At 38.5% G+C, this 24,438-nt stretch overlaps 2 protein-coding genes across 2 annotated transcripts; one reads left to right on the top strand and one right to left on the bottom strand.

The window, feature by feature from the left end:
- Positions 1–1,790: 1,790 nt before the first annotated feature.
- LOC139457557 (uncharacterized) lies at positions 1,791–19,433 on the bottom strand. The gene is made up of 9 exons (XM_071238934.1): positions 19,367–19,433; positions 14,812–15,141; positions 7,613–7,942; positions 7,325–7,438; positions 2,874–3,029; positions 2,562–2,580; positions 2,362–2,414; positions 2,094–2,189; positions 1,791–1,936 (listed from the first exon to the last, which is right to left on the bottom strand). Exons 1-9 carry the CDS (start codon positions 19,431–19,433, stop codon positions 1,827–1,829), a joined length of 1,275 nt encoding a protein of 424 aa, XP_071095035.1. The 3' UTR covers positions 1,791–1,826.
- Positions 19,434–20,594: 1,161 nt separating this feature from the next.
- On the top strand, positions 20,595–21,687 carry LOC139457038 (uncharacterized). Its single transcript, XM_071238483.1, has 3 exons — positions 20,595–20,607; positions 21,066–21,304; positions 21,439–21,687. The coding sequence occupies exons 1-3, from the start codon at positions 20,595–20,597 to the stop codon at positions 21,685–21,687; spliced, it is 501 nt and encodes a 166-aa protein (XP_071094584.1).
- The last annotated feature ends 2,751 nt before the right edge of the window (positions 21,688–24,438 follow it).

The following is a 24,438-nucleotide window of genomic DNA, read 5'->3' as shown; positions in this document are numbered from 1 at the left end:
TATATTAAGGTTGATAGGGATCTAGGGTAACCAGGAATCTCTTCTCTTATACTTCTGCTAAAATCAATACTATTATTGCTACAATTATTGATGCGTGTTGATTCCCAAACTGAAACAATATGTTAACCCAGAAATCAGGCCGTAAAAGAATCTAGTGTGAAACCAACAAACAACCAACAAGCGATGTACAACCAACAAATGTATTACACAAAATAACTAGATTAACAAATCAATACAAATTACTACACAGAAATAAGAATGGCGGTAAAAAATAAAGTAGTAGTACAATAGTCAATGAGTAATGAGCACTATGATGATTTTGGAAAAAATAATAGCATTAAAATTTTGTTGAGGGGTAGTCGACTTTAAGTTGTGACCGAAAACTCTAGTTGACAGGGTGGATATGCTCTTCGACAGCATGACAATGTGCTCACTCAGTTTAATGGGTGATAGTCCAAGGACGTGTAGTTAGGTGTAACGTTACGTAAGTGGGCTTCCAGTCTAACAAAGAAGTTGTGTTTTTCTGGAGAAATATCATGTGACTCCCTTTGTCGTTCTGAAATAAGGAGATTGTGATGCCCTTTTATTGCCAGCCCACGAGAAGCCGTTTGACACCCACGTATTATTGACGAGACCCTCAGTGAAATAATTTACACCCTGTATTCATAGGGAATACATTTATCAAACAACCAGTGATCATTATACGAGTGTGTTTCTGTATCGTAAATACACTGTATAATGAATAAATCTTAATAGTTCGCGAGCATTTGGCTTTGACTACTTCATAGTCAAGTCCTCACATAAACACATCAATATGGTTTCTTTGCCAATATATATTGGGAAAATGACTGCAATAACACGTGACCAATTCAGCAGGAATTAATCAAAATGCAGGAATTTAAATGAACACAATGAAAATTCCATTATTTAATATTAAAATCTCCTCATCAGTTCATCTATTATACCCAAAACACACAAAGTACACTTGTCAGTATTCATCTGTACGCATGTTTTGCAAAGGTTTGGCGATTCTAAATGAAACTATGCTTACTAGACCAAGACCTAGAACACTAAATGTTATGCGAACGATGAATCATTCACCAGTTTACACAATATAATTTTGCTTTAATAAATAAACCTGCATAAGATATCGACTCTTTGTAAACAAACTTATAAATGAGACAGTAATTTAATATATACACAACAGTACCAGAAAGTTACCAAAACCCGTATATTTCAATGAAAAGTGTTTTGGCACATAAGAATTTGTTATGCTATGTTTACATAGTTACTAAAACTATAAGTTTTGGCTCAGAAAAAGCGTGCGGTTTTTGCTTTGAAGGAGTGTTTTAGGGATGTGTTCTGTCTCTCAGAAATGCACGTGCAGATTGTAGTGCTCGTGGTGGGGTATAAGAGATTTATGCCTCGACTGAGAATTGTATTACCCTTCACAGTATTTGATCAAGATTCTGACAAGCAGATATGATAACTTAAAATAACATATGTATATTCTCCAAGGTAACATTAAAAGTAAACTAAAGGTAAAGATATTTATCTGTTCACGGGCTATGTATAACTTTTCATGCTTCTTTGTGTATTCCCAGCATCTGGAAATGAAAGACATATATTGAAGGGTCAATACCATAATGCCATAGTATCACATGAATACGGTACAGAAAGTGTCAGATTTGATACAAATTCTACAATAGAACAGAGAAGAAAGCATATGCTTCTGCTTGAGAGTAAAATTCGCTTCGTGTATACAGTTTATTATGTAAGCTTACATTTTGTTTTCAAGGGCAGAGCTATTTTGGATAGTAGCTACCCTAATGTTGAAAGCGGGTGTTCTGATATGGAGATGCGTTGATGGACTCGTAAGACAGAGGAGGCGCCTCTGTCATGTCTTCGTAGGTACTTGTCTCTGCTTTGGCTTCCACTGAAAAAAAAATACAAAAAACAAATTCAAATGTTGTATACCCTTCTGAAGGTAACACAACGTTTAATATCATGCCGGTATCCTGACAGTACCTTCACTGAGTTGAGAATGATTGAGAACTCCTATAGTATATAAACATGCCACAATAGCTATTTACCGTTTGTATTCTGGTAAATCTTCAACTGTGTGTAAGGTTGTTTTTCAGATCCCTCTTTATCCACGACTGAGTTCTGAGCCGGACCACCGATGTGATCTATAATATAAGCGACAAAACCATTTCCATAATCAGATTCATTGCACAATTCCAATTATATGACTTTAAGAAATCAATACGAACACTTAATATCGGTATCAACGCGAAATAGTTCCAGGCATAATTGTGACCACTGCAATGTATCTGACGAGCAATGCTTACTTAAACCTACCCAAGGAAGAATATCCTTTGTTTTCCATTTCTTCAATTTCTGGATTTCTGGTGCTACAAAAGTAAGTTAGGTCGGTTTATATAATTTATTATTGAAACGATCGACTTTAAAGCATTATGTTTGTTTCTCATTATAACAGACATTAATTTTTTTTGAAAACAAATTAATTCAAAACGTTGTTATTAGTACATTTACGCTACCTTGTTTGTGAAGCAGTTCCTGAAAAGCAGAGAATGTTTATAAAGTATCTGTAATATATACATCACAAAATGATGACGATGATTTTGGAAATATTGCAAAAGTGAAATGGAACTTATGATATCATTAATTGTGTATATATCAAAAACCTACTGGATATCCTCGTTCTTAGTCAATAATGATTTAGATCACGTCCACGCACAACAATCATCAATATTAATTAACATCACTTTGGAATGAAACATCTCTTCACTAGATATCGCCACACCACTGTTTGAAATATACTACAATACTACTGAGATTTAACAACATACCTTTCAAGATGTTTCCAAACCTGAACCCCTTCCTACAGAGGACCGTCAGAACTAGTCCTTCAATCAGCAGGGTAAGAAGGAGGGTTCCTATTGTGCTTCCTGCTATCACGGCCAGTGTGTAACATTCGACATTGAGTGGTTGTGGGTTTAAGGGGCCTGCAGTATAAAATGAGTATTGTATGACATAAGTATTGATTGCGTGTTTACTGAACACAGAGCTGACTTATTGACTTCAAGTTGTGTATTCTTTAAATGCAATATGTTTGATGCATTTTTTAGATAATGCATGTTACGGAGTCAAAGGTAAAGTTATCCCTGACTAATTTCCATTTCCAAATCCAAATATATTCTGTAAAACAGTAAGGAATTATGAAACATAGGTATCACATAGAGCCACTAGTATTTTTGATTATCAGTATCTACAGTAACGCGAAAGCTTTCAACGTTTGCTTGATGTGGTTTGTGATCAGACTGGGAATGCGTCATGTACAACGCGAAGAACGCATACGGACTGTTGACATGCTTGAAACTGGTACAACTCCGCGAGATGAATCCAGTGTATTTGATGTGTCTCAATCTGAATACGCGAAATCTAACTGAAAATGGAGTTTCCATCACAACATGATCCGTGTTCCTACGCAGCTGATGTGACTCATTCTGCAGTGAGCTAAGCACTCGTTCCGTTTTCGATCTAAGAAGGGTCAAGGCAAATACATCAATTATAACATGGTCGGTAAACACATGACTCTTTTGCATAACATACTATGAACAGACGGTGCGACAATGTTGCTGCATCCTATGCCTGTATAATGATTCCTATAGATCTCAAATTTATAAATGTAATTATATGATATGGTGCTTTATCATATAATGGGTAGGTTTCTCGACAGGATAAAGCCAACGGATAAAAACGATATCCGTTGGGGTCATATGCGGATAGAGATGCAAATATCAAAGGTCAAGTAGGGACTACTTCCACTGTTTATAAACAAACATGGCGTCGCCCTCGTCATTTGGCGATCGAGTCAGAATTAACCATCGGGAATCTGGATAAACTACAGGGATAATTGCTATCATTATCAAAAGAACAGTCTAATATACTGGAAATCAGTGTCTAAGTGTGACGTAGCTAAGGCATTTCATAAGTTTTGGCAACTTTCGAGATATAAATTTCGAAACAATTTTGCGAGGGCACGAGGCCTAGCCAAGTGGGATCAGTATCCATATCTGTGCTTGTAGACCTCTGTGGCTTGAAACCTTCTCCACAAATTAAAATAGTTTGATTTGGAACCAAATATGTTTGAATTGTTACCTTGTTTCGTTTTGTCGCTGTGTGTACATCTGACTACACTTCTCAACGTTATGACAGACCGACGGTCAACAACGTCTGACCGTGGCCGTGACGTCTCATAGACTAGGGTTAGAGTAGCTTCCCTTTGACAAAGGGCAGTTACTCTAGCGGACAGAGCGATGGATTGCCGCAAAAGGCAAATAAAAACAATAGTTGTTTTGCGTATATGTTGCTTCGCCACTGTATAAGAAACAGATTTCAGTTGGAACTATATTGGCTACTGTCACTGTCCGACTGACACATCACTTACCCTGTGACGTAATAAATATTAATGCGCGCATTCCAGGAAAACTCGCAATGTTTCGGTAATGTTTGTGAAAGAGGGAAAGTGATTTTGAAGCACAGAATTAAAGAATGACATTATATGATAAAGAGGTTATCACGCTTGTGTGTTTGGGCTCGCTAAATACAATGTTTATTCCTAATGCAGGATATTTACCATCCCCAAACACACTCGCGTGATAACCTCTATTTACTTGTTTTGGGTTAGGAATGTTACATGGGGACGGGGAAAGATGTAAACTTATTACTAAAAGGAACCTTATCTTTTTATAACACATGCATCATGATATTTGTACACACAAACTGCATAAATCATTATGGAAATATATTTTAAAACTGTAAACTGTAAATTATTCCACTAAACACGTTTGTGTTAGACGGGCTCAATGGTCAAAGGCAGGTCAGGTATGTCATAGGGACAGGTGGGAAACGTTGACCAAGAGTAGCGAGGTATGAGTACTTTTGTACAGCGTGAATAATTGATATATCAGGCCATATGAGTAAACATACAGTACGCTGAGCAATAAAGTGTGCTTCAAGGTTATATAAAAACTGTTCACTCACGACTGACAATATCGGCATGTCTCCATTCATCTACTTCATTAGAAAACAATAATGCAACCATATAGCAATAACTTTGAAAAGATTGATCACATTTGATCAATGCACTTCTAACATCGATAGTGAAGCTTTTCAATTCAAGTCAGGAAGAACCTTCTAAAACCACCCTGAAAACCCATTCAAGGCAGCTTTCAGGTCATCGTTGTCGTCAAAGTGCTTTCCACGAAGGTGTTCTTTCAGTTTAGGAAATCACTTGGTGACAGTTCTGCAGAATATGGAGGGTGATGAGGCTCTTGGAACGCACATTGTCGCACAACATCCTTTACATGTCGAAAGGTCTGAGAAGAATCATTGTCATGAAGTTACAGAACTCCGACTGTCAGCACATCATCGACGCTTTTCTGTGATAAAATCTCTAAGGCGATGATTTCTTTGGTGCCAGAGAAGTGGATAGGTGTCATTACATGGGCTGACGTTTTGACTCGGGATCATAGAGGTAGAACCATGTTTCATCACCCGTTACTAATCTCTTTTTGAATTTGACGAAATCCTACATAATTAGTGCTAATGTTCTGGACCTGTCGTAGTTGTTGCTCCATAGCATACATTCTCATGGATAAGAGGTCTGGAGAAACAGCCGGCCATGGCGGTACAGCAATGTTATGTTGCCTCTAAACGTCACCAAAAAACATAAGCTACCAGTAGCGAAGGCCTATCAAATTGCCATTAACAATTAGCTGTGTTCTCACATGAGCTGTGACGCTACCCTATACCGCGTCAAACGTGACAACGTTGAATAACATAAACCCTTGAACGGCCATTAGAGCTGTCCAGATGAAACCTGGACTCGCCTGTGAACAGTATACTGTCCACATCTTATCTTATGAACTTCGAATGCTGTGACGAGGGACTAACATTGGGCGTATCGCTGCACGTGGGGACCGTATGTTGCGCTCCCTCAAACGCTTGCGTACTATTCGGCCACTAACTGGACAGAGCTGTTAATGCGGCAGTTTGGTATCGATTCCGTAGATACCCCAAACTAATATGGTTGACTTGACGTACTGAACGTCTCCAAAGAGATGATATAGTATTTTGTTGAACATAAAAACATGTCTAGAAACTTCGTTTTTCGCCATTCCTGTTTGCAGCATACTCACGACGTGTAGACGTTGACAGTCAGCAAGCCATGACACAGTGTTCGCGTTATTTACGGTTAAACAAAAGTTGTTCTTTTAGCACCTGTTAGCTGCAGAATTATTGTGTGCTGTTCTCATTCAGAAACATGTGTATGAGGATCATGTTCCCCCAAAACAGGCAATGAATGTCCAAGCTGTGAATCGTGACCTTAAAATCGAGGAGATATATCATTTAATTTCAGAATCAATTCAGTTTCTTCAACTTTATATTAAGCATAGTTACGTTTTTCCCGTAACTATATATTGTATAATGTTTGTTCCATACCAGTGTTTGTGTGTGATAATGTATGTTCATTGATTAGGTGCAGTTCACCATGTAAACAGTGGTCAGTGTTGGGTTTCCTTGTACATCCTGCACCTTTCAGAATTCGATGTAGTCTCAATGTATCGGGTCGTGACTGATAACGATTGTGTTGAAATAAATACGTCACTGACTTAATGTTAGGGAATGTTCCATGGAAACATCAAGTAATATGTTCTTGACAACTTACTTGCCTCATTTAGCCTAATCTTGACACTAAAAAAATCCTTTTACATTTCCTTGAATACAAAGTGAAGAAAAGATCCAGGTTTCAAATATGTTAAATAATTTTAGACAACGATTTATCTGTTGGGTAATATGTTACTGCTGATGCAGAATTTTGTGGAATGTTTTTTCCAATGCCTCGTGTCTGTCACTGAAATAAGTATTTTTGCATAGTTATATTTTTCTACTAATTCATAGTGATAATGATTATGTTTGTGACAATGTTCTTTATCTTTAGGCCCGTGAAGAATCGGTCTTCAGCAACCAATGCTTGTCATAAAAGGTGACGATGCTTGTCGTAAAAGGCGACTAACGTGATCGGGTGGTCAGGCTCGCTGACTTGGTTGATGCAAGTCATCGATCCCAATTGCGTGGATCGATGCTCATGATATTAATCACTGAATTGTCTGGTCAAGACTCGATTATTTACAGACCGCCGTCATATAGGTGGAATATTGCTGAGTATGGCGTTAAACAACACACCAACCAACCAATCTTTATCTTTACACATTCTCATTTGAAAGAGCACTACCTTTCTTTAGCGTCACTGTATCAGGATCCGCTGTAGTCTCCATATATCGGTCCGTTGTTGATAATGACTGTGTTGACATGACAGGACTTGATGTTTGGTCATGCTCCTCGGCACCTGTAGGCAAGAGCTTATCTCTGTGTATATCGTTTGACCTGGCCATTCATTTTAGTAGCTCGCATAAGTAAATGAAGTTAATAGTGAAGGTAAAATAGAAAAACATTACAAATACATCAAATTATTCACACAACGATTTGTAATATGTTAATCCAGTGATTATGCCATACCCACCTATTGTATAATTGTTGCTTCTCGGGTATATCTTCGTATCGTTAACAAGTTCTCCACACTGCCACGCTGATCCCTGGTCTGTGGTGGAGTTAAATCTAAACGTCATACTATGGGCCGTGCTACTGCAACTCACAATGATACGGCTGATGATGTCCTGACCATAGGCGAGTGCTTGCTTCATACATTTAGAGGTTTTTTGAGTAACGACCTGTGGTTTGTTGTTCTGCAGCCAAGCAATGTTTCCTGCAGATTCTTCACCGATGCTACAGATCAAGGTGAAGAGTGCTCCATCTGTTGCTGTTAATGGTGAACTCGTCAGTAAAAAATCACCTACGGAAGCAAATTAATCGTCATAAAACTTCACATATCTGTTATCGAAAAACCAAGATAGCCGCCATTCGCTTGAAGTTCAAATATGGCAGAGACACGAGGTGACCACTTCACTAGCCTAAGCAACTGTAGCACTGTGTAAACCTGAGATGACTGGAGTGATGATGGTTATAAAGTTGATTATGTGCAATCAGTGACATCTTAATTCACATTTGATATGTTCTCGGGAACAGTGGCACTAAAGAAGCTGCATAGTGAGGGACCATATAATGGTTCATTGGCACAAAAAGGGTTAAGGTGGTTGGATTACCTGGATGTTAACGCATTCGCATCACACTGTGATTGGGAACGAACATGCTTATTGTTCTTGGAAACCTTAATGCCATAAACCATAGGATGATCACATTTTGAAACTAAGTGGGTTTACGCGGCAATGTAGAGCAAATATTTTGCATGATGTTACAAGATAATAAATGACGTCCGCAAGATGGTGTTTGTGTTAACTATGCAACGGACAGAAATGAAGACAAACAGTCAGTCAGGCGGCATATTTTAAGACTGTGAAAAGTAAACACATCTAAATAAACACATAAAGGCATTCATCTGCCTTGATCATTCTTTTTACATTTTTTTTGTTTATTAATGAGCAGTTTATTTTAAATATTACTAAATAAGTTAAAACAATATTATAATCATCAGATAATACAGGGTTTTAAAACGTATAACCAATATATTTTAAAACATTAAAACAAAATCATTTAAGAAATCATGCATATAAAGCATAATTATGCATCCACTGGACTGCCAAAACGACAGTGCGTGGTGCAACAAACACGACGATTCATGAAAGCGGAAAACGGCGTGCGGCAAGCCACTCGTGTTTGAGTTTTCTCGACTGTTTTAGTTAGATCATGTAAGATCATGTTAGATCTGGTGGCATCGATTGTCCCCCTGGTTACCATGTGGGATTCCACGATAAGCCCATTCTTATCGACAACATTTAGCCCAGCTTATTCACTCGCCTATGATTCTAAGCTGAGAGCCAAAAGACACGAACAATGGTTTCAAATCACCCTAGTTTAAAAAACAGAAACGATAGATGCATAAAGTAAAATGTATTGACAAAATCAGCAGGAATTGGGGTAGCAAAAATAAGATTTCAACTTAATGGACAAAGGCCACACACACCTAAAATTGCACAAGTTCAATGACACGTCACATCAATAGCGTATTTGACCTCCCCCTGCTACAAGCCAAAGCGCACAGGCAAAATCATTCGTCTGGTGACATCACTTAGGATACGTCGCCATTCTTCTTGGAGAGCATGGACCAGTCCATTGGTTGGCTTGAGGATGTGGTCGCTGTCGATCACGACGTTCCATGACACCCCAGAGGTTCAATGGGGACACGTCCGGGTAGCGTGCAGACCATGGCAACACGTTGACGTTGCTTTCAGCAAGGAAGTTCTGTACGATTCGGGTCGTGTTGGGTCGGTTGTAGAAATAATCATACGAATCGGACGACGAATGTCATCCATGTAACGCTGAACGGTCAAGTTACCGTTAACGATGACCAGTGACACCCCTCCACAATAAAGCACGACCGGTATCAGCTCTGAACAGACGGAACCGGTGTTCTTGGTATATATGCATATCTATAGTTGACTGTGATTTGATTATCTATTCATTAAGGTCTTGTGTTAGCATTTTGCAATTTAACTTTCTGCTTTTAAAGTAAATGTATGATACAAACTGGAAAACCCAAGATATTCAGAATTTGAAATCAGAACATCACCAGCGGTATTGACATACTACAAATTACTGTGGATCATAATTAACGTCAAAACGATGTTTCACAGTTTAGAACACGACATTGAGCTGTAAACATACCAACTGAACCTCGTCTGAGCCGAGTCACTCTTAAATACTTAGTGGATTGAGTAAGTGAGTGCCTTATGTTTAACGTCACTTTTACGCGGCTTTTAGCAATATTCTAGCAATCTCACGGCGGGGGACCCCAGGAATGAGGGGAATCGGAACCGCGATGAGAAAACACTTTAACCACTAGGCTACTCCGCCGCCCCACTTTGAAGAGTATTTGTAGATCGTGTCAGCACAGTAAACTAAACAAGATATTGCAGCATACCCTAAAATGTGTTCAGATCCTAAACAGCTTTTGTCATCTGGTGATCTGAACATGACATATAATTTTAGATCCTGAAGGTAAATCAACTCTTAACGTGAATGGTTATGAAGATGCATAGGCCTCTAAACTCTAAATATTCTGGATGTTTGGATCAGTTAGTAAGATTATCGTTAATGTGTTTTGACATACCAATCTACAGTAGATTAGATTTCGGTTAAGAAAAACAATCCTCAATAAGTTTCAAGCTAAACTTATTAAACACGTCTTTATAACCTTAACACATTTCTCAGAGTAGTTGATAAGGCAGTTCTGTGAGACGACTTTACTCCATTACTGTATAAGATCCGGGTGGATGTTTCCTTTGTCTGTAAAGGAAGTGCTGCATTTCAGTTAAACACAAGTATTGTTATGTTTGCATGCTGAAATAATGGTAAGACAACTAAGCTACTAACATGCTGGACGACTTCACGTCTGACTAAAACAGCCGATAGTTGGTGAAATCTAGATCAATACCTTGTGTGTTTCCGAGAAACAAGCGATGTGGCAAATATACTTGCCGGCACCTCGTTATATACTGAGGAAGAAGTTTGATATTTTTACAACGAATGAAATTCATCATGATTAAGGAAAGACGTATAAATATGTTTCAACCGTAGATGATGCGGCTAGTCGATAAAAAGAGGCTGAGCCATTAAACTCGACTGGTCTAACAGAAGTACCTAATGCACTGAGACGCATATATAAACGCGGACCACTAAAATGGCCTAAGCTATTTCAAGTAGATCCCGGTCGCGAGTTTATGGGATCAGTAACTAAACTGTTAACAAAACACGATGTCGAAATCAGGCATGGTGAAAAAGAGGCCCACCATAGTCAAGCTATCGTTGAAAGATTTAACCAGACATTAGCGGAACGTTTGTTTGGATATCAGTATGGGATTGAAATAAAACCGGATCGATTAAGGTCAACCGAATGGGTGACACGATTATCAGCTGTTGTATCAGCGTTGAATAATGAAGTAACGAGATTAATTGGGAAGAAAACATCCAATGTGATTAAAATGAAATCTGTGACTTCCGAATCTTCAGCACCGAGGAGATGCAAAAAACAAAAACTTCTGGATAGAGTAAGCGTAAGATGTTTATACCAGCCAGGTGAACTCGATCCGATTTGGTCCCTTAAGATATATAACATTAGTCGATTGGTTATGAAGGAAAGAGAGCCTTTTCTTTAATATCTTAAAGATGGACCGGGCAGGGCATTTGTACGAGAAGAGTTGCCCATAGTTCCCAACGATACAGTATTAGCACCATAACCATAAGCATAGTTGTTACACCATCCTTATCAATCCATCACTTTGTATCTAAGGGGGATAATGATGTCTTGTTCATTCTTAATCCATATATCCTATGATTGACACTTCTTAAAGTGTTCATCTCGTGTTTGAATGTTCTACCATTGAATAATGATTCTTTATACTGTTCGAGCTTTTTACCACATACTTCTTAACACCCTTAACTTTTCTTATCTCCCTATTATCGGATGTCTTTATAGAATACATCTTAGGTCTTCATCCGACATACTCCGCTCTAGGGGTCCCAGCACATTCATCCTTCATCTTACCAAACACCTGTTTATTTACCATTCTGTGCAGTGGGTTATCTTTTGGGTAATCGGTCGTGTTGTACATATCTATTTTTTCTGCCATATCTTTACACACATCCTCGGTTTGCATTTTTCATCAACAAAGAATCTGTGTCGGTTTATAACACCTCGCATCTATCGCCGTATTGCTTCTTAAGTTCGTTGTAATAAAAGTCATATGTTAAGTGTTTTGACAAGTCAAGAATACTCATACCAACGTACACCGGTCTGTTGAATTTTATAATACTCTTCCACATATGTAGTGTGGCTAAGTCGTTATCAAATATCTTGCTTCTGTTAAAAGCCGGACTGGCGATAAGTTTCCTGAGTATTTCTTCCTCATTAGATCTGACCAATTTAACATCAACACGCTTCCTTAGATTCTCCATAGTTTTACCAAATACTGAGTTATTCATGAGCTGATATAGGTTCTTTTCGAAATCGCTGGTAGCTTTCTTTCTTAAATCTGTGTTCAGGCTTTTATAGGGCTCCATCCAAGGGCTTTTATAAAACTTACGAACTCTGTGTATTTTCTTTAGTTTCATACCTAACGATAGATATAACTGGAGATTTCTGAAGTGAACTATATATTTTGTCTTATCCATCAAATTTGGTTCGAGTTTTTCTACGTTAGCCAACCTAGTATTACCCGTCAAGGAGTGTTGATATTCCGAAATCTAACCTTTATGCACCATTAATCTCTCGGGAGCTAGCGGATAACTGTTATGCTCTTTATGTAACTCTGTTGGATATTCCCAGTCAACTTCTACTATGTACCCTTTATCGGAATCTGTGTGGATATCATTCACATCGATCCATTCAAAACCACCCGTGGGTAAAGGTTGACAAATTGTTTGCGTCGAGATATAATATATGCGTATCGGGTTTACCCGAATCATGTTCTTCCACTAATTTATTATTAGCCTTAGAATACCTTTAAGCCTTCATCGATATACCACCTCTTAATCCTTTCTCAACAAACAAGTGTATATCGTAATTGGTGAGTGAATTCAGTTCTACACCGGTCTACTTCAACAATGCATCCAAAGATAGTACGGGACTGGAATAGTACCACTCAGGGTCCAAGCCGTTTTGTTTTAAACATTGTCTTTCTAAATATCTCGAATATATCGGCGAGTAACAGTACATCGTTTTTTAAGTACAAATCGTGGTGATCGCCTAAATTCTTACAACCTAATTTATCCCAGACCGCGAGGGCGTGTTCATAATCGGTTATTTTAGATTCCGTTAAGTTACTATATAATGATTCAAGGAGTGGTAATTTAATTTCGTCGAATCTAGACCAGTCAATCATATGCAGCAAATGTCGTGTTATCCTATCAGTATATTGATTTGTTATTGCAAAGTCATCGGGATTGTTCACATTAGCTAAATTGTCAAGGGAAGATAAGAGAAACGGTACGGAGTCTATGAATCTAAGCACAATACTTTGCTTTATTCTGGCTTTCCCATCCTTGTCCGTATAATGTATAGTTTTTGTCAACGAGAATGATACATGTATGTATTTTTTCCATATTATAAGGAATGCACGTTAAGCCACCGTCGGTCTTTGAGATAGCTTGCATGATGAGATGTGAATTATATCCTCTAAGGTTGTGAAACACAAGGGGGGTGGGTATTGTTTGAGAATTCATTTTTAGTTTCAAATTACACTCGTTATGCGCCGCTCCCGGATAATTACCCGTGGCAATGATCTCTTACAAAATCCCAGTTCAGGGGTTTATTACAAACATGGCAACTCGTTGACTTCTTATAAGTCCTCCAATCATCTCTCGTTATACGCATGGGTTTTTTCCGCGATAAATTTCCCCTGTTTATGCTCTTCGTTTTGTAGATATTCTATCGTAAGTATTCAACCAAAACACTTGAAATTAAATTTGATGAATATTTATAAGTCATTAATTGTTTCCTGAAAGTTTTATAACATGACACGTTAGATTAACCCGAATGTTCGTATGTCTGCTATTGACATAATGACCTGGAAATTAAGGTGTGTTTTTTCTGTTTAACGATTGGCTAAAAAAATCACTGAAATGGTTAATAATCTGTTATTTGCCGATAAAGAACATCGATTTTATACTCAGTTATAATTAAGATATCAGAGATATGATTATTGAAATAAATTGGCACAAATGTAACGATTTACAAAGGTTCCTAGCATGAAACTCAAGCCACCTCCAATAATGTTTGTGTTCGCTTTGGTCTTAACCTTGGTATGATTGAAACATCTTGATCAATTATTTTTATATGGTTATGTGCAGTTTTCTATCAGGAATAAATTGCAAAATATTTCTTCAGTAGGCCCTTGTTTAATGAAGCACTGACTGTTTGACTTCACCCATCCTCTACACAGCACTTTATGCTAAAACAAAGCAGCATCCTAAAAGTAAATTAATTGCAGTTCTCCATATAAACATTGGTCTGTCTTGGGTTTTCTTGTACATCATGCACTTTTCACAGAGTTTTAATTATCTTTCTTTGTCGTCGCTGTCTCAGAATCCAAGTAATTTCAATGTATCGGGTCGTTGTTGATAATGATTGTGATGACATGACTGGACTTGCAACGTCTAAAAATATATTTGTCACTGACATTATGTTTGGGTGTGTTCCATGGGAACATCGAGTAATACTTTCATGACTTCTTATTCAAGCTACTGGTCTCATATTTTGCCTTGACACTCAGAAGATGCTTTATGAAGAGATGAGGTGAGGTGAGGTGAAATGGGATTTAATGTCGCGTCCAAGATTATTGCACTTATATAGCGACGTGTTATGAAGATATCAGAGGTATACTATTTGAATACAACGTGAAGAACCGACCCAGGTTCCAAATATACTAAATATATATTTAGACAATAATTTATCTTTTGGGTAATATGGTAATCTTGATGCAGAATGTTGTGGTATGTTTTTCCAACGCCTCGTGTCTGTCACTGAAATGAGTCTTATTTCAGACTTACATATTTTAACTAGTTTTGAGTTATTAATGATTATGTTTGTGACAGTTTACTTTATTGCTTGATATATATAATACAACACAGTGATTATGTCATACCCACCTATTGTATAATTGTTGCTTCTCGGGTGTATCTTCGTATCGTTAACTGGTTTCCCGCACTGCCACGCAGATCCTTGGTCTATGGTGGAGTTAAATCTAAAAGTTATACTATGGGCCGTGGTACTGCAACTCACATTGATACGGTTGATGAAGTCCTGACCATAGGCGAGTGCTTGCTTCATACAATTATCGGCATTTTGAGTAACGACCTTATGTTTGTTGTTCTGCAGCCATCCAATGTTTGCTGCAGATTCATCAGGGATTCTACAGGTCAAGGTGAAGAGTTCTCCATCTGTTGGTGTTAATGGTGAGCTCGCCAGTGAAAAATCACCTACGGAAGCAAAATAATCATCATTAAAGATTCATATATAGAACATCCAATGTGCAAGAGAGCAGTCATTTGCTTGAAGTTCAAATATGGTAGAGAAGCGAGTCAACCACTTTACTAATCTCAGCATATAAAGTACTTTGTAAACGATGAGTGACACGATGTTGAACCTGAGATGATTGGAGGGATGAAGGTTTTAATGTTGATTTTATGCACAAAGTGACATCTAAATTCACAGTTGACATTTTCTCGGGAACATGTATGGTCCAATGGCACAAAGTGGGCTGCATTGTGAGAAACCATATATTATGCATTCACAACATAAGTGTTTAAGGGACGTTAACGCGTCCGCTCATCCCACTCTGATTGGGAACAAGGTTCGTTATTGTTCTTGGAACTCTAAATGCCATAACCCATGGAATGATCACAATTCAGAGTTGTTTATGGGAGGTTTTGAACAAATAATTTGCATAATAATGCATCTACAGTGTGGGGTGCAGCAAACACGACTGTTCATAGAAGCGGAAAACGGCAAGCGGCAAGCCACTCGTCTTTGAGCGAAGTTTTGTCAACTGGTTTGGTTGTCATGAACAAATCTGGTGGCATCGATTTTCTACCTGGTTACCATGTTTGATTCTACGATAAATCCCTTCTTATCAATAACACAATTTCAGCTTTGGCCCAACTTATTCACTCGCCTTCGATTCTAAACTGATGGCCAAAATAAAACTAATCATAGTTTTAAATCACCCTAGTTATAAACCACAAACGATAGATGCATGAAGTAAAAGTATCGACATGATCAACAAAATCAACATTTAAAATGACAGTCATACAGCAGACATTGGGGTAGCAAAACAAGATTTCAACTTAATTGGACAAAGGGCACACACATCTAAAATTGCTCAAGTCCAATGACATGTCAAATTAATAGCATGTATGACCACCCCCTGCTACAAGACACGTAAAAACTATCCGGCGCAAAGACAAAGTCAGTCGTCTAATGACGTCACTTAGGATACGTCGCCCTTCTTTTTGGAGAGCATGGATCAGTTCTTGTCGGTTGGCTGGAGGATGTGGTCCATGACATACCAGAGGTGTTCTATGGGGGACATGTCTGAAGTAGAGTGCAGACCACGGCAACACGTTGACGTTCCTGTCTGCAAGGCGGTTCTGTACAATTCGGGTTGTGTTGAGTCGGTTGTCGAATATTCGAACGAGTCGAACGACAAATGTCATCCATGTAACGCTGAACGGTCAAAATACCGTCAACGTTGACCAGTGACGCTCCCTCCACAAAAAAGCACGACCTTCTGAACGCAACATGCTGCTGTTCATTCTTTCCTTCCGTCTGACATCAGCTCTGAACAGACAGAACCGGCTTGCATCTGCCAATCACGTCGCTTGAGGCGTCATTGTCAGGAATCGTACAAAGTACGCAAGTTCCAGTCTTTATAGGGCGTAGTTACCATGCATCTGCCTGTTCTTGGCCTATCTGCCCGAGTGTCAGTCGTGGCATTGATATGTTATGTGGCACTGAGTTTGAGTGTCACTTATATACCCTTATTGCAAGTGTAGTTTCGGCTGCTGTTGCGGTACGTGTTTTATATCTTTTCGCATTATATTTATAAAACGTGTCGTGGACGTGTATCATTTACTGCATGGAGCATTTGTGTGTTTGGACGATATGTTTCACATTAATTTACTTTATAAATCTGAACACTTTCTTGTTTACAGTGGTGAAGTTTCTTTTGGCTGTCAGTTTATATGGTTTTTTGCATGTGATTCCTTACTATTCCTAAGAAATGTTATCATTTCTTGTATGAGTACCCGTAGGATATCGCTATAGTTGCAGTATTGTTATGATCTCACTCATACAATGTTATTAACTTATATTATCATCATGCTTGCAAACGAAATTAATTCTTTTTAGACACAAGGGGTGGCCAAGTCGTCTAAGGCATCGCGATTCACTGTGCAGACTTGGGTTACTTGGGCAAGCCAGAAACCTATGATTGTAGTTCGAATCCCGGTTCGCCCCGAATATGTTTCTAGGTTTGTCAGCACCATACCCGTGCTCGTGGGTTTCACCGAACTGGTAAACGTCGGAGACCTGCATCACTTCGTGCTTTCCTTCCATTTAGCTGACACGCAATGCTATGACAGGAATAATGTTAAAAACAGCGGAAACCAACTCACTCACTCTTATACACAAAATAAATATTTGGTGTAGACAAAAAATTGAAGACACGATTATATGTAACACTCTATGTCACACTTGTTTCACTTTTTTGTGTATCTTGGAGTGGAGTGGATTTTCGATTCAGGAATAGTCATAAAATCCCCTACAGTATGGATTGTATTGTGTTGTCAATATAGTATACATCTAGGCAAAAAGATCAACCTTGTATAAACGAATTCTAAAACGAACAAACACTTAAACCTTACTTGCATGGGAAAATTGAACAAAGACGATATACAAGACGAGTATGTGATATGTTAGTGATTGGGGTAGTGGGGAATTATATAAATTGTGAAATAAAGTAATCCTACTGAGGGGCCACATTCCTATATATTGTATGAAACGCCAGAGAATGTCTGATATTGTGTTTGACTATTTCAACAGATGCAAACAATTGTCGTGTTACCTTGAATGGTGCAATAGTCGGGTTGTGAATCTAAAATAAGGTGTGTGTCGGCGACAGTTTCATCCTCGTAATGTTTTGACGTTTCTAATTTTGTGGTTAAGTGTATACCTTCTTTTGCCTGATAAGTTACAGCGTATCTTAATTATATGCAGTTACTGCAATACCTGTAGGTTCATGTGATTTTTTAAACTCGTTATGCCTATGTTATACCATTTCAGATGGTCTCTTTGTAATACTGTTGTGAATATATTATGTCAATCCTGTCAACTTTATTATATTGTTTTACTTTACAATATGTATCTTGACTAACATATACTGTATCTTGTGCGAATGACTACTCGGGGAAATGTGTTTAGATGTAAGGAGTGGGCCATATCGTTTTAACCACTATTCAAGTAATAGTCCTTAACATGTAAATTATTGTGCGTATGATGCTGCTCTTAATAATTCTGATCAACCATTGTCATACAATCCTTCTATGTCATGTTCATCGGACGTTTTTTGTTCATATGTATGTCTTTGAGATATGTGATCTGACTTTCTATTCACTCTGGTCTTGTGTTAGTTTGAGCTTAATTCAATTTAACTTTCTGCTTTTAAAGTAAATGTATGACCCAAACTGGAAAACCCAAGATATTCAGAATTTGAAAACAGAACATGACCAGCGGCATTGACATATATGTGAATACACATCATTACTACACAATAGTGTGGAACAAAATGAAGATAAAAACGATGTATCCTTTGTGTATTAAGGATGTGCTGTATTTCATTTACACACAGGTGTTGTTATGTTTGCATGCTAAACTCAGGGTAAGAAAACCAAGCTACTAACATGCTGGACGACTTCACGTCGGACTAAAACTGCTGATAGTTTGTGAAATTCAGATCAATACCTTGTGTGTTTCCGTATCATAAAACTTGGAATAATATTTGGAATAAAAAGTATCGCTTGACAGCGGTGAGATAATACATATTTGTTATCCCTAATATATTATATTTACGTTATCGAAACATACGAGATTAAAAATCTCTAATTACTGTCATACTTTAACTGACATATTACTATTTACTACTTTCTGTTGAGTGAAACGCCCCATATATGATACAGTTCCAAATGATTTGCAGCCATTTATGCTTATGTAATTACTCTCACACCGGGAAAGCACTTTTTAATCTTTAAAGGAACGGTATACAATTGTATTTGAGCACGTAAATACTACCGGGCCTACTAAAAGTCATTTGCAAACTAGGTATTTTTGGTTCGTGACAAAAGGTTTATCGGGTAGGTTTTTTGCATTGAAAACTCTATCCATTGATCATGAACACTTTCCTGTTATGTTGACACTAGACTTTCTAATAATGAGACAATGCATACCCCATTACAAACGATATATGACAGCCTATATCAATGTGACTAATGATGAGCTTTTTGCGGTTTACTGTAATTGACGCGGGGAGTCATGGGGCATAGAAATAATTCCACTTAATACAGCATAACAGTATGAGAATCCCAGTTGGAACGCTTGTCTACTTTGTGGGGGGTCCATAATCTTATTAATGTGTACATTAATACTTGCCATTAACATGCTGAATATGGATAACACCTATCCACATACATATCGGTATATTCCACCAGGTCTTCATTGTAGCACCACACGGCCTAGTGAATGTTTTCCTGTATATCCTTCCTACACAACGTGTGTTGTCCTAGACTGAATTATAGAATCCACTTCTCTCACCTGGAAAGAAACAGGAGGCCGTAAGCAGCAAATATAACACTCTTCTACTCGCAACAAAGCATGACTTGAGTGTGGCTTCATACTTGCCAGCTATATGTCATCGCCAATATTATTGCATTGTATCCACAGCATGACCTGGGTATGAAACGTCCATATGCCCCAGTCCTCTCTGTCAGGCATTAATACTCTTTCCTTCTTATGCGATTCACACTTGACAGAGGTAGGACAAGTGCTTTGTAGAAAGGAATCCTGTGTCGTAACTCAGCATAAGAACTACATGTAGTTTTATCCACACTAGCTTGTCTGTTCACAAGTGTCACTTGGCAACCCTTGTGTAAACAAAATACCGCTCCTTCCTGTTACTATTTATACTACACGAGCTTTGCTCTTTCCCCGAGACACCTTTGTAGTCTCGACAGTTAACAGAGCGTGGAAGTGTCATGTCATGGGGATTTACAGCACGAATGGACCGGTAATAACATTGAGATTGTGCATGCATCTGTCCTTAGTCAATAGTATAAGTTGCTGTATTCGTATTACAACATGCTACAAGGCTTTTTAACGTTGTATATACTGGCCTTGTCATGTTGTATACAAAGGCCTTGTAACATTGTATATACTGGTCTTGTCATGTTGTATTTGCTGGACTTGTAACGTTGTATATACTGGCCTTGCTATATTGTATATACTGGCCATATTGACAGTAACGGGTGACGTCGCCAAGATGAACACTACCAAGCTGACTGTCGTTCATTTCCCGATGAACGTCAGTATGTCACGTGATAACGTTATACATATAGCGGAGACATACAGAGCTACTTTAGGGGAATTCCTCAATGTCTAAAAATAACGTCAAACAGGGACGGTATCATCATATGACATTTTTTTTAGATTGTGCACATTCGAGAAAAACTAATGCCACAATCTACGTTTTCAAATAAAGAATTTATTTTGATCTTTTTATAATATAATTGTTGTCACAAACATATGTTTGTTAGTATCGAACGCGTCGCGTGCGCTGAGCGAACCTCACTGCATGGCCCATGACATCACCGATACCAGAACCATGGCGAACGCTGGTCAGGACGTGGATTTTGATGAATTGATGTATTTTAGCGATTTTGATATGGGCGTTCCTGATGTTATTGCACACATTTTTAACGAAAATATCTCGGCATCATCGGAAATATCAAAACGAGAAATTGAAGATGAATTAGCACTTTCTGACTGCAAAGGTTTAACACCCCCAGCAATTCCGTCTCAGTCAAACACTGTTCTGAAGCATTTCAAAGTGGCTAATCAGGACAAGTTAATGCAATAGGAGTCATTACATCAGTCTGAATCAACGAAGAAAAACACAAAGTGGGGACTGAGAATTCTTCAGGGTATGAGAATATTTTTAAATGTTTGGCTAAATGAGCCTAAATCCAACTAATTTAAGTTTATGGAATTCTGGGTGTGCATTACATTTACAGCTTGTTTTATGAAATGGAAGTATCAGACAAAACGAAACATGAAGAAATTACATTTATTTCAGAGTGGCACCTGGAAACTTTTAACGAGGTGCTCGACGTGGAAGCTGTACCCCCGGAGGCACTTGCTGAGAAGATGGCCAAGTTTTATTGTCAGGAAAAACCTAAAGGTTCCGAGAAAAGGTCGTCACATTGTGTAGACTATCACAGAAACACACTGAAAAACATTCGTGCTGCCATCAATCGTCATATATCTGATATTGGTAGACAGATAGACATTGTTCATGATAAGTTGTTCAAAAAAGCAAATTAGACCTTAGATCGTTTGCTGAAGCACAGGATGCAGAGTGGCACAAAGAAGTTATTGAAATGGCGGATATACAAAAACATCAGTAGGGGAAACTAGTTTCAAAGGTTTTATGGCTGATGTTTTCAAAGTGTTCAAAACGGTTCTCAGCCCAATGTCTGAGAGCGACATCGATTCAGGCTATGAATGATGCAGGCTTTGAAGCCAGACAGATTATGTATATGTCGGGTCACCGAAATGAAGCGTCCATTCAAAGCTATAACAGAGAATGCTCGACTTACCAAAATAAATCACCGAGCTACCCACTATCGTGCATCGGGAAATCTACTGCGCCTCCTCAAGGGGTATTACCCGTCATCGGCAGCCGTAGTATGACTTAAACACACACCAAAAATTCCCAGAACGTTAATATGTATCCATTTTCAGCATGAACCGGGTCTGGATTTCTTTCCAATTCCAACGCTACTCTACACTTGTATTTCAAGCGAATGACATTGCGGTAGCCGCCATTTTCTGCCGTTTGTAAAACCAAAGGATGTCACTCCAAATGGAAAGTTTGGGACGGATGACGTCACGACTCTCCTTGTTGATATATTTCGCTTCTAATAATTTGATGTTTAATGGATTGTTTTGTTATGATTTATGCGTTGAGTGATTGAGTTGGGTTTAACGTCGCTTTTAACAGTATTCCAGTTATATCACGGCGTGTCAGAAACCAACGAGCACGGGTATGGTGCTGACAAACCTAGAAACATAATCGGGGCGAATCGGGATTCGAACCCACGATCATAGGTTTCTGGCGTGCCTAAGGGACGCAACTCTGCACAGCGAATCGCGGCGCCTTAGATGACTTGGCCACCCGTGCCCCCCTCCGCGTTGATATAGGTCACTTTCAATAAATAAAGTTTGGATTGTTTTGTTATGATTTATGTATCTGTCAATATAAGAATTGAAGTTGTATTTGTTGACGTTCATCAGCTGATGAAGACAGTGCCTCTGATTGACCATGAAGTTGTTGCATTTAAAGGCCTTGTTTCGTGGTATATACTTGCCTTGTCATGTTGTATATAATGGTCTCGTCCTGTTGTATATACTGCCCTTGTCATGTTGTATATACTGCCCTTTTCATGTTGTATATGCTGATCTTGTCATGTTGCATATACTGGCCTTGTTATGTTGTATATGCTGATATTGTCATGTTGTATATACTGCCCTTGCCATGTTGTATATACTGGCCTTGTCATGTTGTATATACTGGCCTTGTTATGTTGTATATACTGCCCTTGTAATGTTGTATATACTGGCCTTGTTATGCTGTATATACTCCCCTTGTCATGTTGTATATGCTGATCTTGTCATGTTGTATATACTGCCCTTGTCATGTTGTATGTATTGCCCTTGTCATGTTGTATATACTACCCTTGTCATTTTGTATATACTCCCCTTGTCATGTTGTATATGTTGATCTTGCCATGTTGTATATACTGCCCTTGTCATGTTGTATATACGGCCCTTATCATGTTGTACATGCTGATCTTGTCATGTTGTATATACTGCCCTTGTCATGTTGTATATACTGCCCTTGTCATGTTGCATATACTGCCCTTGTTATGTTGCATATACTGCCCTTGTCATGTTGTATATAATAATAATAATCGATTTGTAAAGCGCCTAATATCCATCGACAATTGCTCACCTGCGCTGTGACAAGGTTAAAAAGTAAGATCTATGTACATATGCCAACAATAAGGAGATCTATTGAAAAGCTGAGGTGAAGAAGTGGGTTTCGAGGAGAGACTTAAATGTTTCCTTAGAAGCAGAGTTTCTCAGATTCAAAGGCAAAGCGTTCCATAACTGTGGACTGCAAAAGGAGAAGGCACGGTCAGACATAGCAGAAGTAGACAGAGGCTGATACAGTAGAGTTCCACCAGAGGATCGGAGAGCACGCTCTGGAGTGTACAGAGATATAAGATCTTTGAGATAGTCTGGATAGTCGCTATTGTTGAGGCAGTCGTGAGTGATGATACATATCTTATAGTGTATACGAAAGGAGACTGGAAGCCAGTGTAGTGCTTTGAGGACAGGACTGATGTGATTGGATCTTGGAACTTTAGAGATGCATCTAGACGCAGAGTTCTGAATGCGTTGTAGCTTTGATATGGCTTTCATGGGAAGATTAGCATACAATGCATTGCAGTAATCCAGTTTGAAGGTCACAAGACATTGCATCAACAATTTAACTGTTGGAGTTTCAAGTAGGTGGCGGACTTTACTGATGTTATAGATGCTATGGTAGCATGCTCTGCTGGTTAGTGAAATATGAGTGTCCATGGCCATTGTTGAATCAAAGGTGATTCCCAGATTACGGGCCCTGGCAGTTGGGTACACAGTGGTATCACCAATATGAAGGTATACAGAGTCAGGGTGAAGCTTTCTGACTTGCTGTCGTGAACCAATGATTAAAAACTCAGTCTTCTCTTCATTGAGTTTGAGATAATTGAAGCTCATCCAGGATCGTATGTCATCAATACAGCGCTCAAGGGCGGCGATACTTTACCTTGTCATGTTGTATATACTGCCCTTGTCATGTTGTATATACTGCCCTTGTCATCTTGTATATACTACCCTTGTCATGTTGTACAAACTGGCCTTGTCATGTTGTATATACTGGTCTCGCCCTGTTGTATATACTGCCCTTGTAATGTTGTATATACTGTCCTTGTCATGTTGTATATACTGCCCTTGTTATGTTTTATATACTGCCCTTGTCATGTTGTAAATACTGCCCTTATCATGTTGTATATACTGCCTTTGTCATGTTGTATATACTAGCCTTGTTATGTTGTATATACGGCCCTTATCCTGTTGTATATGCTGATCTTGTCATGTTGTATATACTGCCCTTGTCATGTTGTATATAATGGTCTCGTCTTGTTGTATGTACTGCCCTTGTCATGTTGTATATACTGCCCTTGTAATGTTGTATATACTGGCCTTGTTATGTTGTATATACTGCCCTTGTCATGTTGTATATACGGCCCTTATCATGTTGTATATGCTGATCTTGTCATGTTGTATATACTGCCCTTGTCATGTTGTATATAATGGTCTCGTCTTGTTGTATATACTGC

This window comes from Haliotis cracherodii, unplaced genomic scaffold, assembly GCF_022045235.1.
Source record: "Haliotis cracherodii isolate W230 unplaced genomic scaffold, xgHalCrac1.p SCAF_12, whole genome shotgun sequence".
Taxonomy (NCBI): domain Eukaryota; kingdom Metazoa; phylum Mollusca; class Gastropoda; order Lepetellida; family Haliotidae; genus Haliotis; species Haliotis cracherodii.
The sequence above is the reverse complement of the archived record's forward strand: the minus strand, read 5'-3'. Positions and strand labels throughout refer to the sequence as shown.

Bases quoted from the DNA above. Each gene is read 5' to 3' on its own strand.
- LOC139457557 (XM_071238934.1), bottom strand. From the start codon at position 19,433: ATGAAGACCTGGTGGAATATACCGATATGTATGTGGATAGGTGTTATC. The intron at 15,142-19,366 runs GCAAGTATTAAT...TTGCTTCCGTAG, and splicing joins CCATATTCAGCATGTTAATG to GTGATTTTTCACTGGCGAGC. The intron at 1,937-2,093 runs GTAAATAGCTAT...TTTTTTTTTCAG, and splicing joins GATTTACCAGAATACAAACG to TGGAAGCCAAAGCAGAGACA.
- LOC139457038 (XM_071238483.1), top strand. The intron at 21,305-21,438 runs GCAAATTAGACC...ATGTTTTCAAAG, and splicing joins ATGATAAGTTGTTCAAAAAA to TGTTCAAAACGGTTCTCAGC.